Source organism: Hippoglossus stenolepis, chromosome 6, assembly GCF_022539355.2.
Source record: "Hippoglossus stenolepis isolate QCI-W04-F060 chromosome 6, HSTE1.2, whole genome shotgun sequence".
NCBI classification, from domain to species: Eukaryota; Metazoa; Chordata; class Actinopteri; order Pleuronectiformes; family Pleuronectidae; genus Hippoglossus; species Hippoglossus stenolepis.
The window spans coordinates 19,677,137-19,691,467 of NC_061488.1; the positions used below are offsets into that span (position 1 = coordinate 19,677,137).

At 40.3% G+C, this 14,331-nt stretch overlaps 1 protein-coding gene across 1 annotated transcript in view; it reads right to left on the minus strand.

Annotated features, from left to right (window-relative positions):
• The window catches only part of ajap1 (adherens junctions associated protein 1), a 49,272-nt gene that overhangs the window by 17,960 nt on the left and 16,981 nt on the right, over positions 1 to 14,331 (minus strand). Inside the window, exon 2 of the mRNA XM_035160451.2 lies at positions 5,194 to 5,954. Within this exon, the coding sequence (XP_035016342.1) occupies positions 5,194 to 5,954 (761 nt within the window). The remainder of the gene's footprint in view (positions 1 to 5,193; positions 5,955 to 14,331) is intronic.

Genomic DNA, 14,331 nt, shown 5'->3' on the forward strand with positions numbered 1-14,331 from the left:
AAGAAAAACAAACAGGCCAAGCCAAAGACAGCCATGAGAACACTGTTTAAAGTCAATGGCTCATTTCTACACGCTGGATGGCCGCAACCCACATTTATTTAGGGAGACAATCTTTCTATCTAAGCTTGATCATCACTTCGTCCTTTTGACCTTTTATGTGTAAGTTAATACGTGGTCAGTGTCAAATAACTTCCATCAGCCATCATTTCTGCCAGAGAAAAACTATTATATCTTCTGTGTGCAAAGGAAAAGTGAATAAATGAGAGTGATTGAAAGCCCTGAATCACAGCAGTATTGATGGTCATGACTGATGTATCTGTTGTATTGGGCCGAGCTGGTAAAAAGCAGGTAATTTTTTAAGGGAGGCTCAAAATGATCAAATTCTTGCTGCTGGTTCAAAGTGTGTGTGAGAATGTGTACGCTGCAGAGGCAACAGCTGGCTTAATGTGAGGAGACGTTTCATTTTAGGAGGCAGGACACTTCGACAGCTTTTCCACTGTGCTCTGAAGCTCGCGTTTCCTCGTTTCCTTTCTATCTTCACGTTGAAACCGGCGCAACAGGCTGTCAAAGACGCATCATGACTTTGTGTATTAACAATATTTGAGGATCACAGTAGAGCTGGAACCTTGAAGATTCTGGATACTGTTCTCTATCTTCTTCCATGTTAGACAGAACTTTTGGAATCATTCCCTGTGGTCCTCTCTTCCTGTCTGCCGCCTTACACAAAAATCCACTTGCATCCTTGCATTGACAGTGATGAACGCGCGCACACACACCCACACACACACACACACGGCATGAGTCGATTACGGTCATGATACACACATGCCACACAGGCCTGAGACAAAGTACACTAATGGCCTGTATTTGTGCTGGTTGCCTACAGTATTCATGAATCATAGTGAATTAATTTACACAGCCCATTTATTGCAAGGGGTGAATGCACATACTGTAACCTCATCGTTACTGCAGGGCTGACATTGAAAGATACAGTTTCTGACCCATGTAAAAATAATGAGTATTCTTTTCTAAAAACATATATATTTTCATTCTATAAGGAAACACAGGATCTTTATCTATGACCCCATATTGGAACAGTGCTCACAGGATAAGGAGTTAAAGAAAACAAGCAAAAGGATGAATGACACAAACAGCACAAATATTTTATTAGCTGATAATTGCTTCTGTAATTTATCTGATACAAATTCAACTTTTTGTCATTTGCTGATGCAGCTGATTAAAAGCTGTCATCACATAAATTTGGGCTTTGGTAACTTGACATGCACTTTTCATTATTTTTTGACATTTCAGAGACAAGCTATTTTCCCCAATTAACTGAATCCACAGTAAAACGAAAAAAGAAAACAATAATAAATCTTGGTCTCAGCTCTGTATTTAATACAGACATGAGCCAACTGTCATTTCTGCATCAGTGCTTTGAGATCACAATTAGCTGTGAGTGCTGTGGATGTTAGTGTGACTGGGTTCATTTCCCCCAGAGGTTTAGTCTCAGCACACACTGAATGAGAGAAACCGAGGGAAAGGTTTAAGGAGACAAGGATACTAACATGAACCCTGAGTTTAATAACATTGCTACTGAAGGTGCCCCAGGTCACGGTGGCACAGATCACTCAGGCTTTCATGGAGTTGCATGATTTGCAATCTCCCCGGCTTGTATGCGAATGCTCAAATTGTATCAGATCTTACATCATTCACCTGAAATCAGTTGTGCATTTTTCTGTGTAATATGTCTCTATTATCCTGACACTGCATGAGCACTAACCTGGTGGTCTGGTACAAAATACACTTTGAGCAGTGCCAAAGGCTGCACCTTTGAGTTAAGCACTGACATATTTTGTTATGAATATATTATAGAATTTGGAAGTCAACTCATTTGGCCACTACATTTAACATTGTGCTCTTTAAAAGGAAGTTTATTTTAAACAGTTTTATGTGCAGCTCTTTGGGAAACTAACACTCTACAGTGATGTCATGAGGATGCAATGGTACTAAATATTTCTCTTTGATCCAGTTAACACTTCATTTTCTTTGTGGGTGCGTCAGAATGACAATAGGTTATTAAAAAAATGCAAATGCTGCCAACAAGCATTGAAGACTGGCTGAAGGCCCCTTTAAATGGAAACGTTCAGCACACAGCCCTCTTGGTCTGCACTATGCTGGCCGTAAAATAGTTTTCTGTTTTTTGGCTTATATATTTTCCCTACCTACAACAAGCTACCTGACTGTTAAATCACACCTGACGTGGCTACTTGATTTGAAATGATTTGTAAAAATGCGTACGTGTCACGTTAACTAGTGGAACTCAGTGAACTCTGAGAGACACTAGAGTGTAGATATTCGACCTGAGCCCATTGGGCCAGGGCAGGTTCAGACAGAATGTTATCTAGGTCGGGTCAGTCAAGTTGGCTGTGCTGATTTTTTTTACACTGCACATGTCTGTAGTCAGGGAAAACCAGCGATAACCATGTGTGTGGGACAGAATAACACAAAGTCAATGCAGCTTATTTAAAGTGCATTGGGTTTCGGATTAGGGTTCAGACACATAAAACAGGAATCCTGTCAGGTTTGGACCGGGCTCGGTTAGTTTCCTCTTGGGCTTGCACAGGTTCAGACATAAAAATGTGGCCCATGCTGCACTCTCACGCACAATATCAGCTTTTCCTTCATTGAGTATTACATGCCCGGCAGCAGCAGTCAGTGTTTATCAATGACCTTTGACCATGGTGCGCAAGAGAGCTTCCTGAGCGTCAATGTGGTCCTAGTGCAGCACATGCCATTGAAAAGAATGGGACTTCGCAGTGCTGTTGTGTTTTATCCGAAAGGACCATGAATGCTTGTTGCTCAAACCCTGATGCAGTCATGTTCCCAGATCCCAGCAATTACTTGTGCATGCAATCTATTCTTAAGTGATAGAGGTGATCAAACAGAAGGCCTATTTTAACTGAATGTAGGTGAGTATAATTATGTGAGCTCTGAATTACCTTGATTACAATAATCAGTTTAAGGCATTTGCATTTGTTTTTCCTAATCTGAGTTTGCATTAATCAGACAAAAGTTGAATGCAATGTATCAAAAAAACGCTCAAAGACAAAGCAGGAGAAAAGAAAGTAAGAGACAGAGACAAAGTGAAGTACCTCTCCTTCACTAATAGCTTCATTTCATCAGCAATCCAATGATGTGCCCCCCTCGCTCTGGTAATTATATCTTGCCTTGGGGTCAGTATGAGGCAGACACAGGGCAAAGCAAAGTTGGAAAAAGCTTTTGAAAGTGATTCTAATGGGACACAGTCTGCTCATATTATTGATACAACAATGTGCATCGAGTCGGAACAATCTGACTTATATTTTCCCATCATCAACTGAGGAGCGGCGACTGATTTCCTCCCGGATACAATATCAAGCTATGATGTTGACTCACAGCCGGTCTCTGCTATTACATTCCACATTCAATACGTACACTTCATATTGTCTCACTTAAACATACTGTATGTATATGACGAATATTAAAACCTACTTTTTTTTACCTTTTTCTCTGCATTCTTTAAATAGAGAGACACTAAACACGCTGAGATCAACAAACAGATCCTTGTTTGCTTTAGGCACCAATCCAGGGCCTAGTGCTTGTATTTTTAACTGAATAGTAGCATTAGGGTATGACACATTTCTTAAAAAATATTTTGCATTTAGGACCACCAACTACAGTCACTCTCTACAGATCCACAAAGCCAGAATAATGAAGTGAAATGATTAAAAACTGCACAAATTAAATGTCTTGTGACTTCGGCTAATTGAGTTAAAATAGATATTTTGTTCTGGACGTCTGCTCTACATACTTCCTCCCATTCCTCTGTGCTTTAAAAAAATACATTTTAATGTAATTGAATAGGAAGTGGCCAAGGACTTCTGATCACCCTCACTGTTGGCTGCCTAATTTTATGACATTTATATTAATGCACCAAATGGGAACGGCTCAATTAGCATAGCGCTTGTTCAGAAGTTGTTAAACATGACTTATGTTTTATGACTACCTGTATGGCCCATTTAAAAAGCCACGTCCCACATGGACTTAATGAAATGGTAAATCTAATATCCTGGCTCAGTATGTCCACAGCACAGAGGGACAGTCCATAAAAATCACATATGCCCACATACAGTATTTAAGGCTACAGTATGGTCGAGGATAAGTTGCAAAATCATATTACTCGAAGTCATTCACTGTAGTCAAAAGGTAAAAATGGTTAGTTCAGGAATATTATTACAGGGAACAGGTACCAGAAAACATATTATTATAAAATTAATAGTAGTAGTAGTCTTAAATTTGATCTGATCTTAGCATTTTCCCCCGATATGGAAATAATGTGTGTTCTGCCACCTCCACGACACATATGATGTGTCTCTTTGCCTGCCAACATAAATGACTATAGATATACGACTACAGACCATTAAACCATGGGCCTCTGTGGTGATGGTGGTGGCTGAGAATTCTGCATCTATGCAACTGGTGTGCATTTTATCTGATTTTATCTTGTTCAGCATTAAGGTCTCTTCTTATATCTAGACTGTCCTGAGCTTTCTGACTACATACACACCTACACAACATACTTGAATAGATGTCACATTTCTAATCCAGTCAGTTTGTTTTGAGCTTTCATACATTACTCCTCGGGTCCATCTGGGCTGTTGGCATACAGAGATGTAAGGCCAATTTATGAATTTGTTAAAATTATTAGATTTATTCTTGTATATATCTAATGTAAGAATAGCCTTAGAAACTTCTGTTTATGTAGATACCCAAAACTTGAGACACCACTTTTAATCCATAGTGTTTCTTTCTGTTCCATGCAGGTTTCTTATTGGTTTTATTGTTTATTAAATATATGCTTATAGATGAATTTAACTATTGCTTAGTCAAAATGACAACATGCAGAACTAAACCTTAAGCACTGTTGGGCAACTAACCAACCTAAGGCAACCAAACACTGTTGACTTTGAGGGAACATCTTGACAGCACTGTATCTGTTTTGTATCAAAGACACAGGGTGAGTTTGCACATGGCACCTGGGGGGGGGGAATGCACCAAAGGTGAATAAAACAAGGATTTCTGTAGCTCATTTATATGAACAATGAAATTCACACTGAGTGATCAGCTTTGCAGCTGATTTCAATGTCTTACCTGGTGTGTCCCCATATGGCTTTGATGGTTTGACAGTCCCCGAGCTGATTGGGGTCTTGGTGGGGTCTGGCCCTTTGGGCTTGTGTGTGGTAACTCCAGTGACCGTCCTTTGGGAGGGCTCGGTTGTCGCACTAGTGGTTGTGGTCACTGTGGTAGATGAGGCCCTGGCGAACAGCGTTACATTCGGCCCCGGTTTTTCATCGCCATCTATGCTATCTGTACCTGTGGGTCCCCAGTCGATAAATCCGGCCACCGTGGTAGTCCGGCCCTCCTGAGACTTGTCAAAGCTGTCCCATTTCAGCTGCCTTCTGGCTCTAAGTAACAACCTCATTGTGTCTCCTCTGTTCCCACTGGATAAAGCTGCTGGAGCTTCTGCTATAACAGCTGAAAGACCACCTGTCTGCATTTGAGAGTATCTCAACTGGCAATCCTTACACGCTGCTTTTCCTTTATGTGTCGGTTTCCGATGCTGTTGACCCTTGACTTTTGGCCCTATCCCTGCCCTGTTGTCTTTGGGTGGAGGGATAGGGTTGAAGAGCCGGTGGGCCAATGGGCTCACTGTTCTCCAGTGAAGCTTATTGGGTGTGTCCCAGAGGGGCTGCAAGCGAGGCCTTGAGCGAGGCACCGATTTGGGCGTGAGTTTGATCCCCGGACCCTGGTTAAGGGGGCTACACACTGAGAAGTCCAGGGTGAGGTGGGTCATCGCCAGCAGGATCCACACCCGGTGCCCCACACAGCTGCCTGGCCTCAAAGCAGACGGACTGCAGAGGAAAGAGAGAGTAAATGAGAGAAACCGTTTTAGATTCAAACACAGTAAGATACATGTTCAAACAATACAAATCAAGTTCCCTTCATCCCCCACCTTCAAGTTAAGGGCCCATTGTAAAGATTCACATCTGCATTCACCGTCCATTTGCACTGTCGGCAAAGTTGTACTCCACAACTTCTTAGACTCCTACTTAATTGAGCTTCGATGATAATTATCTTTGCAGAGTGCCTTTCAAATTACAGTATAAAGGTCAGACACAAAGTAAATGTTGTAAAACATGGGAAAGATTATGGATTTGCACTCTTTGCTCTCTGCTGTCAAAAGCAGTAAGGACTTATCCTTGATGTTACAGATTCATATCAATCCACAGATGATTACACTGACACACAAGGTCAGACCTGGTTTAGCTGATCATCATATTGTGTATTATCTCCCGCAGACACAAAGTCATCTGATTCCCAAAGGGCAATTAGATTATGCCGTGCAATGATCAGGAAGGTAACACGCTAAGCCAGCAGAAGACACAGCATGACAGGTTTATGCAAGAAATCTTCACCCATACATCAATGGCATTGAATTATTCTCTAACAGAGTGTTTCCCGAAATGCCCTTTGTTACAATGCGAACCTCACTTCTTCTCTTTAAAACGATGGATAAGTGATAGATAGGTTGGCTGTTCAGGCCAGGAACCTGAAGTAGAGTGATTTTAAAGACAACCTTCGGGTACAAAGCTACACATTGATTCTTAAGGAAGAAAGCTCATTATGGGCTATCTTTCATCTCTGCTGTCCTTGGCCAATTTAAGCCCACACCGAGGACTCATTTTAGCAGCATCACAGAGGTGATGATAGATGGGAAAGTGTGAATGGGTTCATCGACTGTCAGAGGCAACATCGCAATGTCTATCGATCGTATAATTACCAAGTTATGTTTTTACAAGTCTCTTAAATATCATCTAGCTATAATGTATTAACAGTTGACAAGACAAAACGTATTCTATTCATAAGTCACTTGCAAATCTATTTGAGTTTCAGGGACTGCACTATGCCGAGTAAACACAAGTAATCTGATGAATTATAATGGCTCTGCCAAACCAAACCTGGGATTTGGGGTTTGATGTAGGAATAAAGATAAAGCTATGGCTCTTTGCAGAGTTCATAAAATGACTGCCTGACAGAAATGTTGACTTGTCACCTCAGTGAAGTGGCAGACCCTAGTCCTATAACACACTTTAGGATTTGTGGGTTGCATCGTAATGAATTCAAACTCAATTCTTCTTAAAGAGCGACAGCCCTACTTCTTGTAGCAATGACTCTGATGTTGTTACAGGACTTTAGACTCTTTAGTCAACATCTTCACCTTAAACTGGTTATGAGTATAAGTAATTCTGATCCATGTTTTTATTAATCACCCCACATTTAATTTCAGTTAATTGCAACCTACAAACCACTAACTGAGAAAAAATTTACAATGGTAAATGGTGACTAATGTGGTCGTGAAAGAGCTTCTACAAGGTCGGTGCATTATTGACAGTTAAAATGTGGGTAATAATTTGTCTTGTGAGTGTTAGGGCCACAACCTGCGATCCTGGAACGGCCCCTATCAGCACACTTGAGGTAATTAAATTTGAACTCCCCAGACACATTATTTCAACATCTGATAAGAGACGTGTTTGTTACTCATCATGAATCATATGATTCGAAGGTGGGAAAAAGATAAAATTGTGATGACCATAGTCGATAGTCAAGTCATTAAAAGTATTAATAAAGCTGACTTCCTAAAACTGGGTTTATGTATGTAAAAACGTGTCACTTCTCCTCTCTTGCACACATCATAAAAATAATATTTGGTGCTACAGAATTCCAAATAAAAAAGTGACACTTCACTTTTTGCCGTGTAAGCAGTGATGCAACTGGTTTTATGGGAGTTTTTTACTGCTGCACCAACGTATTCTTTAGTGTCACAATCAGGATCAAAGCTCTCAAGTAGCTCACCCTTAAAGGATGAGGAATGTTTCCAAAATCATTAGAGCTGTTGGCCGGCACGGCACCAGTTTGCAAATATAACAGCTTCTGGTTCACTCTTCAAGCCAAACATCATCAGTTTTAAATGTTCTTCACCATGTACTGTATGGTGTAAGCTTTTTCCATTCCTCTGTTCACAACAACACAATTTTTAAATCTGTTTTCATGTTCAAACTATGTCTGGAGGATGATAACATTTACTATTGTGGTTTATTTGTTCAGCTTGCACCTTAATTGTAATATATTGTTACTGATGTAGTGCAGCATTTACACAATATGGTGTTAATTAGCTGATAGTCAATCCAGAGTAAAACCCAACAAGTTGAGGAGTAAAGGAACCTTAACTGTGCACCCATTAAAAGAGGACATCGAACATCCAGTCCCTGACATGATTCAGCCAGTAGATTGCTGTATCCAAAAACCACCGGGTTGCAATTTATAATGTTTAACATATCAACCCATTTAATTATAACTGTGAAAAATGCATTGTTTATTATTTAATTACTTTATCAATCATGTAATTTAAGTATGAAGTAAGTAATTAAATGATTTATAGTCTAAAGCCTAAACTCTTGATAAAGCAGATTGGAAAGAAGTTAATTTTTGGCTTAATAGAAACAACCACTCAGTATCCCTGCTGTGGATCCAATAATGATAGAATTTAGCTGCCCACAAATGACTGTGGCTGAGGGTAGAGGTAGAGCAGTTGTCCTCCAACCAGAAGGTTGTTGGCTCGAAACCCAGCCCATGCCGAAGTGTCCTTGGGCAAGATGCTGAACTCTGAAAACTGATATTGATTGATTGATTGGTTGGGCAGATGTATTGACAGGACCTCGATATCGCAGCTCCACTCTGTGACCATTACCCCACAAACTCTGGCTTCAAACAATGTTACCAGCGCAAAAATGGCGGCGCACATATTCAGTATATTTTGGTTCCATTTTTGCACAGGGGGAGGATGTATGGATGCGTCGTCCATCTTTATATATAGACATTGCTACAAGCTAGAGAGTAATAAACATATAATCAATCTACAGGTACTGCAAAACCCTTATATTCTGAAACTGGTTGTTAAACGAATGTAAATTCAATTTACAATTTGTCATTTTGTACTGTTTAAGATTGTTGCGGGATGTGAGGTGAAGCGAGTATGTTTTGTCGTAGACTGTCTCAGTGATCCTCGTCATGCCCACAGTAATGTCTGTGTGCAGAGTGGTTTTAGAAGAGTATTTAACTGATGGCGGTAATTGGTAACATGCTAACATGTGTTCTATCATATATGCATTGTTGGGGCGTAAGCCAGCCAGTAACAAGTAGTGATAAGAGCAACTTTATATAAGGTTCACATTTCCAGTTCCTCGACACCATGTTGTGCCATGAGCTCTGACCTGAGCAATATGCTCACTGTGATCCCCACTCTGTCAGTCCACAGTCCAATGTTTTATATCTTGGCTACACAGTGCTCCCTTGCCTGCATGTCGCTAGCTGTCAGTCCAGATTTCCTCTAAGTCTGGGGCCAGTAAAATAAGACGCTACAGTTTTTATCTGTTAGCCTGTTTTGAATAATGTTAAAATAAGTAGCTCAACTATTTTCTCTTTAGTCTTAATCATGAATTATCAAATGTTTGTTCAAAATACAATCAAATACACATATCTGTAAATTATTAATAAGCAGTTATTGCATTGTTTCTAAAATTCATTTTAAATAAGTCAGCAAAGGGCATGTAAAACATTTACACTTGGATGGTCCAGTCTTCATTGTAAAGTACTCTCTTGGTCTTGGTACTTTAACAAACACAAAGAAACGTGATGCATTTCCAGCACATGGGGTGGATAAAATGGACTGCCAATAATATTCCCTGAGACTTGTAGTTTCATAATGTAAAAACTCTCTCTGTAATTCACGTTGACATCCCACATAATGAAAATATAATTTGGAAATATATGGCACAGATGGCAGATAAAGTGCAGTATTCACAGCATAGCAGATTGCTTTCTGGTGGGAATGTGTGTCTGGTGTCCTATTTTATGAGCACATGCTGCATCATACCATCATTACTAACTTCGGAATATAGTTAAGCCCTAACAATATGGCAAGAAATCCCGTTAGTGGAGATTCCGACGTCCCCTGATGCTGAGCTCCAACAACCCCCACCTCACATTTCTATCAACACAAAGCATCGTGATTGTACATTCACCCCTACAGTGAATCCAGGCTGATGGATATTCATGGAGAAAATGTTGTGGAGGAGGGAATATTCCTGTGCGTATGTTCATTGGAGAACTGGACAACGTTAAAGTTGACTTTAAGCTAGTTTATATGCAGTATATATGGATTCAGTGATCCAAGGGGCTATATTCAAGTCCCAGATCTCAGTATGCCAATGCCATTCCAGATCCAAACGTACAATTAGTTTGTGAGGTTGAGGAGGGAACCGCTAATTAGCATCTCTGTTGGCCTGGAGGACTCGGTGTGAAGGTCAGGTTAAGACGAGCCTGAGTGATGTTTTTAACCTGCAGTTGACAGACAGCAGATGAAAGAGGCAGCCAGGGCTTCTGCTCACAGACACAAACTGAAATCTCAATGCATCACACGCATATACACTCCTGTAGTGTCCAGCATGTAATTACACACACACACACACACACACACACACACGCATTTATTCCAAGACAATGACAGACTGTACAGTGTTCAGTAGAATACTTGGAAATGTACGTGTGTGTGGTTGTGTATGTGTGTACTTATTTTTGTTAACATTAACACTGACCTTGTCAGGACCAGTGCACCTCATGGGGACCAGGGCTTGGCCCTAATGAGGCAAAACGTCATTTCTGAGTTTCTGGTTAAGGTTAAGGTTATTTAAGGTTTGGGATAAGGTTTTGGTTTGGTTGTCCACAATGAAAGGAAGTTAATGTAGTGTTCAATCAAGGATAGTGGTAAACAATTCTGCTCTTAGTGATGCACATAGCAATCGTCCCGCCTCCTTTCAGATCAACTTTTAGACAAGTTTCCCAGTAAAATGGATAGTTGTAGTCGTGAAGAAAAGGAAAGGTGGAGAGAAGAAGAAAGAATAAAAGAGAGAAAGACCACAGACACAGCTCCATGATGCAGAATATGCGACATGTTAACCAGTGGCGGACTAGGTAAATCCACAACACTGGCTAAATCTACACTGTTGTTCCTTATGTGTTCCATATCACCAAATGTGTGTGTGCTTGCATGTTTGTGTGTGTGTGTGTGTGTGTGCAATGTACTGTATGTTTCTGCTGCCCTTCATCAAACTAGAGTTTCAACAGAGACCTAGTGATGTAACAGTATGTGTAAGATGTGATATTTCGGAGCAATATATTTGGATTATACTTCTCAGTCCAAATACGAAAAAGCGCTGGAGGAGGGTTCACCAAGCTTGACTTCTCTCTCTCTCTCTCTTCAGTGCCAGTTTAAGCTGTACTATATTCAGTAAATCTACTTCCAACTTATTCTGCAGCTTCCTACAAATGCCACTGTCAGGGGGGTTAGGATTACTCCTTGACAGGCACTCCAAATTAAACACATGAACTTCACGGTTGAGAAACGCAGTCTGCAGTACATAATTAGGGTCCCCCGCTTTATTAAAATATCATTGGCATATGACTCAAGCTCTGATTTATACAGCTAAATTGCATTTCAGTGTTAGTCATAATGGACAACATTCTGCAACAATGTTAACAACATGCCTATGGCCAAAGAAGGGCTGTCCAAAAAGTGCAGGCTTGCACACGGGGATAAAAACTTTTAAAACTAAACTTTTAATACAAGATTTAGACCTGGAGTGTTTGTTGGTGGTTCGAGCACACGCTGTCCGTCTCGCTAATGCTGCAAACAAGTGGACATTTTTTTCTGCTTCCCTGTCACTTTCCTCTTCAAAACCCACGCTGTGCTTCTGTGCAAACAGGGGGGAAAATGACTGAGTAATCCATTGCATACAGTACTTAATACCATTTACCTGCCCTTGAAATTGGAAACCTCACATAACCAACATAAAGCCATCAAAAGACCAAAATGAAAAGTAGCCTTTGAAGTGTGTGAAAAGACTCTCAGCATAGTCCTGAATCAAATGCTTGAGCAGAGAGTTAGCGGATTAATGAAAAAAAAGGCCGTTCATACTTCTGCCTTGAAGATTCAGGTCGCTTTGCATGAGAGAGATTTTGTCTACACCTCACATGTCACATTGTTGACATGTGAAGAGCTCTACTGCTGTTGAAGTGTTGCCCGATTCCAAACTCTTCCACTCTTTCATGATGTGTGAATTCAGCCAGACCAGCAGCTGAGGGTTCTTCTTCCCGGCAGCACAATGACTAAGGCGCTCTTAATGAAATAATTACCCAGCCCCCCCCAACCAACCACCCACCCAGCTCCTCTGCTATATTGCTTCGTGACAGCAAAAGGCCGTCTATACTGTGCAGTATGTGGGATTTACGGGTTCAAACACTCCCAGCTCTGATAATGTGAATCAAGTAAGCAGAAAATGCCAAACAGAGCGTGAATTGGTTTGAATAAGATCTGGTTAGGTGTTAAAACCAAGCTGTTATGAAAATGACTTGGGTTATGGGCACTAGTTCCTACACGACCACGACTCCAATTCCGGTGCCTCATTGCCGTGCCTGATCTATGACCTGAAATAGTTGCCCTGCGTTGTGTGACCCCATGGCAAGCACATCAGCTGGGAGTGTGGACGTCCCTGGCCCCGGCATCGGGGACACGATCGATGACGAGTTTGTAGGTTGAATATTTTGTTGTATTAAGCGCTGAAACTGTTATTAAGTGTTAAATTATTGTAAATAGGTTAGCCTTTTTAGCATGTGATTTTGTTATGTCATTTTGTATTATTATTCATAGTTGTTTATTTAAATGGTTTGTATTTATATAGAGCTTTTCTAGTCTTGATGACCACTCAAAGCACTTTACATTACAGTTTGCCATTCACACACACATTCATACAGTGCATTAATTGGCAGCACTTTTTTTGTTCTATAAGGGGCAATTCGGGGTTCAGCATCTTGCCCAAGGACACTTCGGCATGCAGGTGGGACCTTCTGGTTGGTGGACGACCGCTCTACCACTCAGCCACACCGCCCAGTTTAAAGTATACATTAAACTGTTCACACTTAATATGTTAAATATTAACTTTGTCGACTGACGTTTTGTGCTTTTTTACGAAAAAAGTATCAGTTCTGGCACCATTGGCACTGGTACCGTTTTAAAAGTATAAATTTAGCACTGGTATCGAAGGGAAAAAAATGAAAATAAAAGCCCAACCCTAATAATAACATGATGACAAAGGACTTATTCTTAATCTTAGTCAAGGTTTAGCATCAACACTGTTTTCTGTGTCCAGTATCATTTTCTACTAATAAAGCAAAACAGGATTCTCTGTGTATTAACTCAGTCACTGTATGACTCACATCATGTGTATGTATGTAGTCATCAGTGATCTGATGCAAAGCTGACTAATCTTTATATGTGCAAATGCTAATTCATAGAGGATCACACATGTCTCACTGCATCATTCACTATAGATCTACTGTATATTCAGGGCAGTCGATCAGGAAATAACAGCTGAATATGAAGCACCAATGTAACATAACTGTTACTGATGAATACTTTGTGCTATGTTGAATATTATATGCTTGCATCTATTATTATTTTCACTGTAGATTAATCTGCTGCAGCTGCAGCTACATCTTGGATTTATCCTTTTTGTTCTATAAAATGTCAGAAAATAGTTCAAGATGTTTGTCAAAGTGACGGTTTCTGATTGCTTTTTTGGTCTACCCTAGATATTAATTTTACTAACACATGAAAAATAATGATATCACAGCAGTCGCAGAGTCTGTAAACGGATGATTTATCATCTCAGAATCTCAGCTTTAATATGATCTCACATCTAATAAAACATATTTTTTCGGTGGAGTGAGCAAGGAAACAATATGTACAAAAAATACAAAAATAATCTAATTAATAATAAAAACTGACTCAGGTATAATCACATGACTTAAGTGCAGAATGTCAGGCTTGGTGGTTGGTGGTATAGATTGCAACCCTTGTCTTCCTTCAGAGATGGTATTTATTGTCAGATGTGTATGGCCTTTTCTTTTATCAGCCATCCACTGACTTCAGAGCGCCCTCAAGTTATTAATATTCTCATCGTGTTTAGGACTGGAGGATACAATTGTAGTCACTATTGGTTCTAGGGCTGCAGTTTCCCATTGGACTGGTTGAATTGTTTGTTATGCTCTTGTCCTACCAATGAGAATTTGGTCAGACAATCACCAGTGTTGTATTGGTATGGAGTAAAGTGC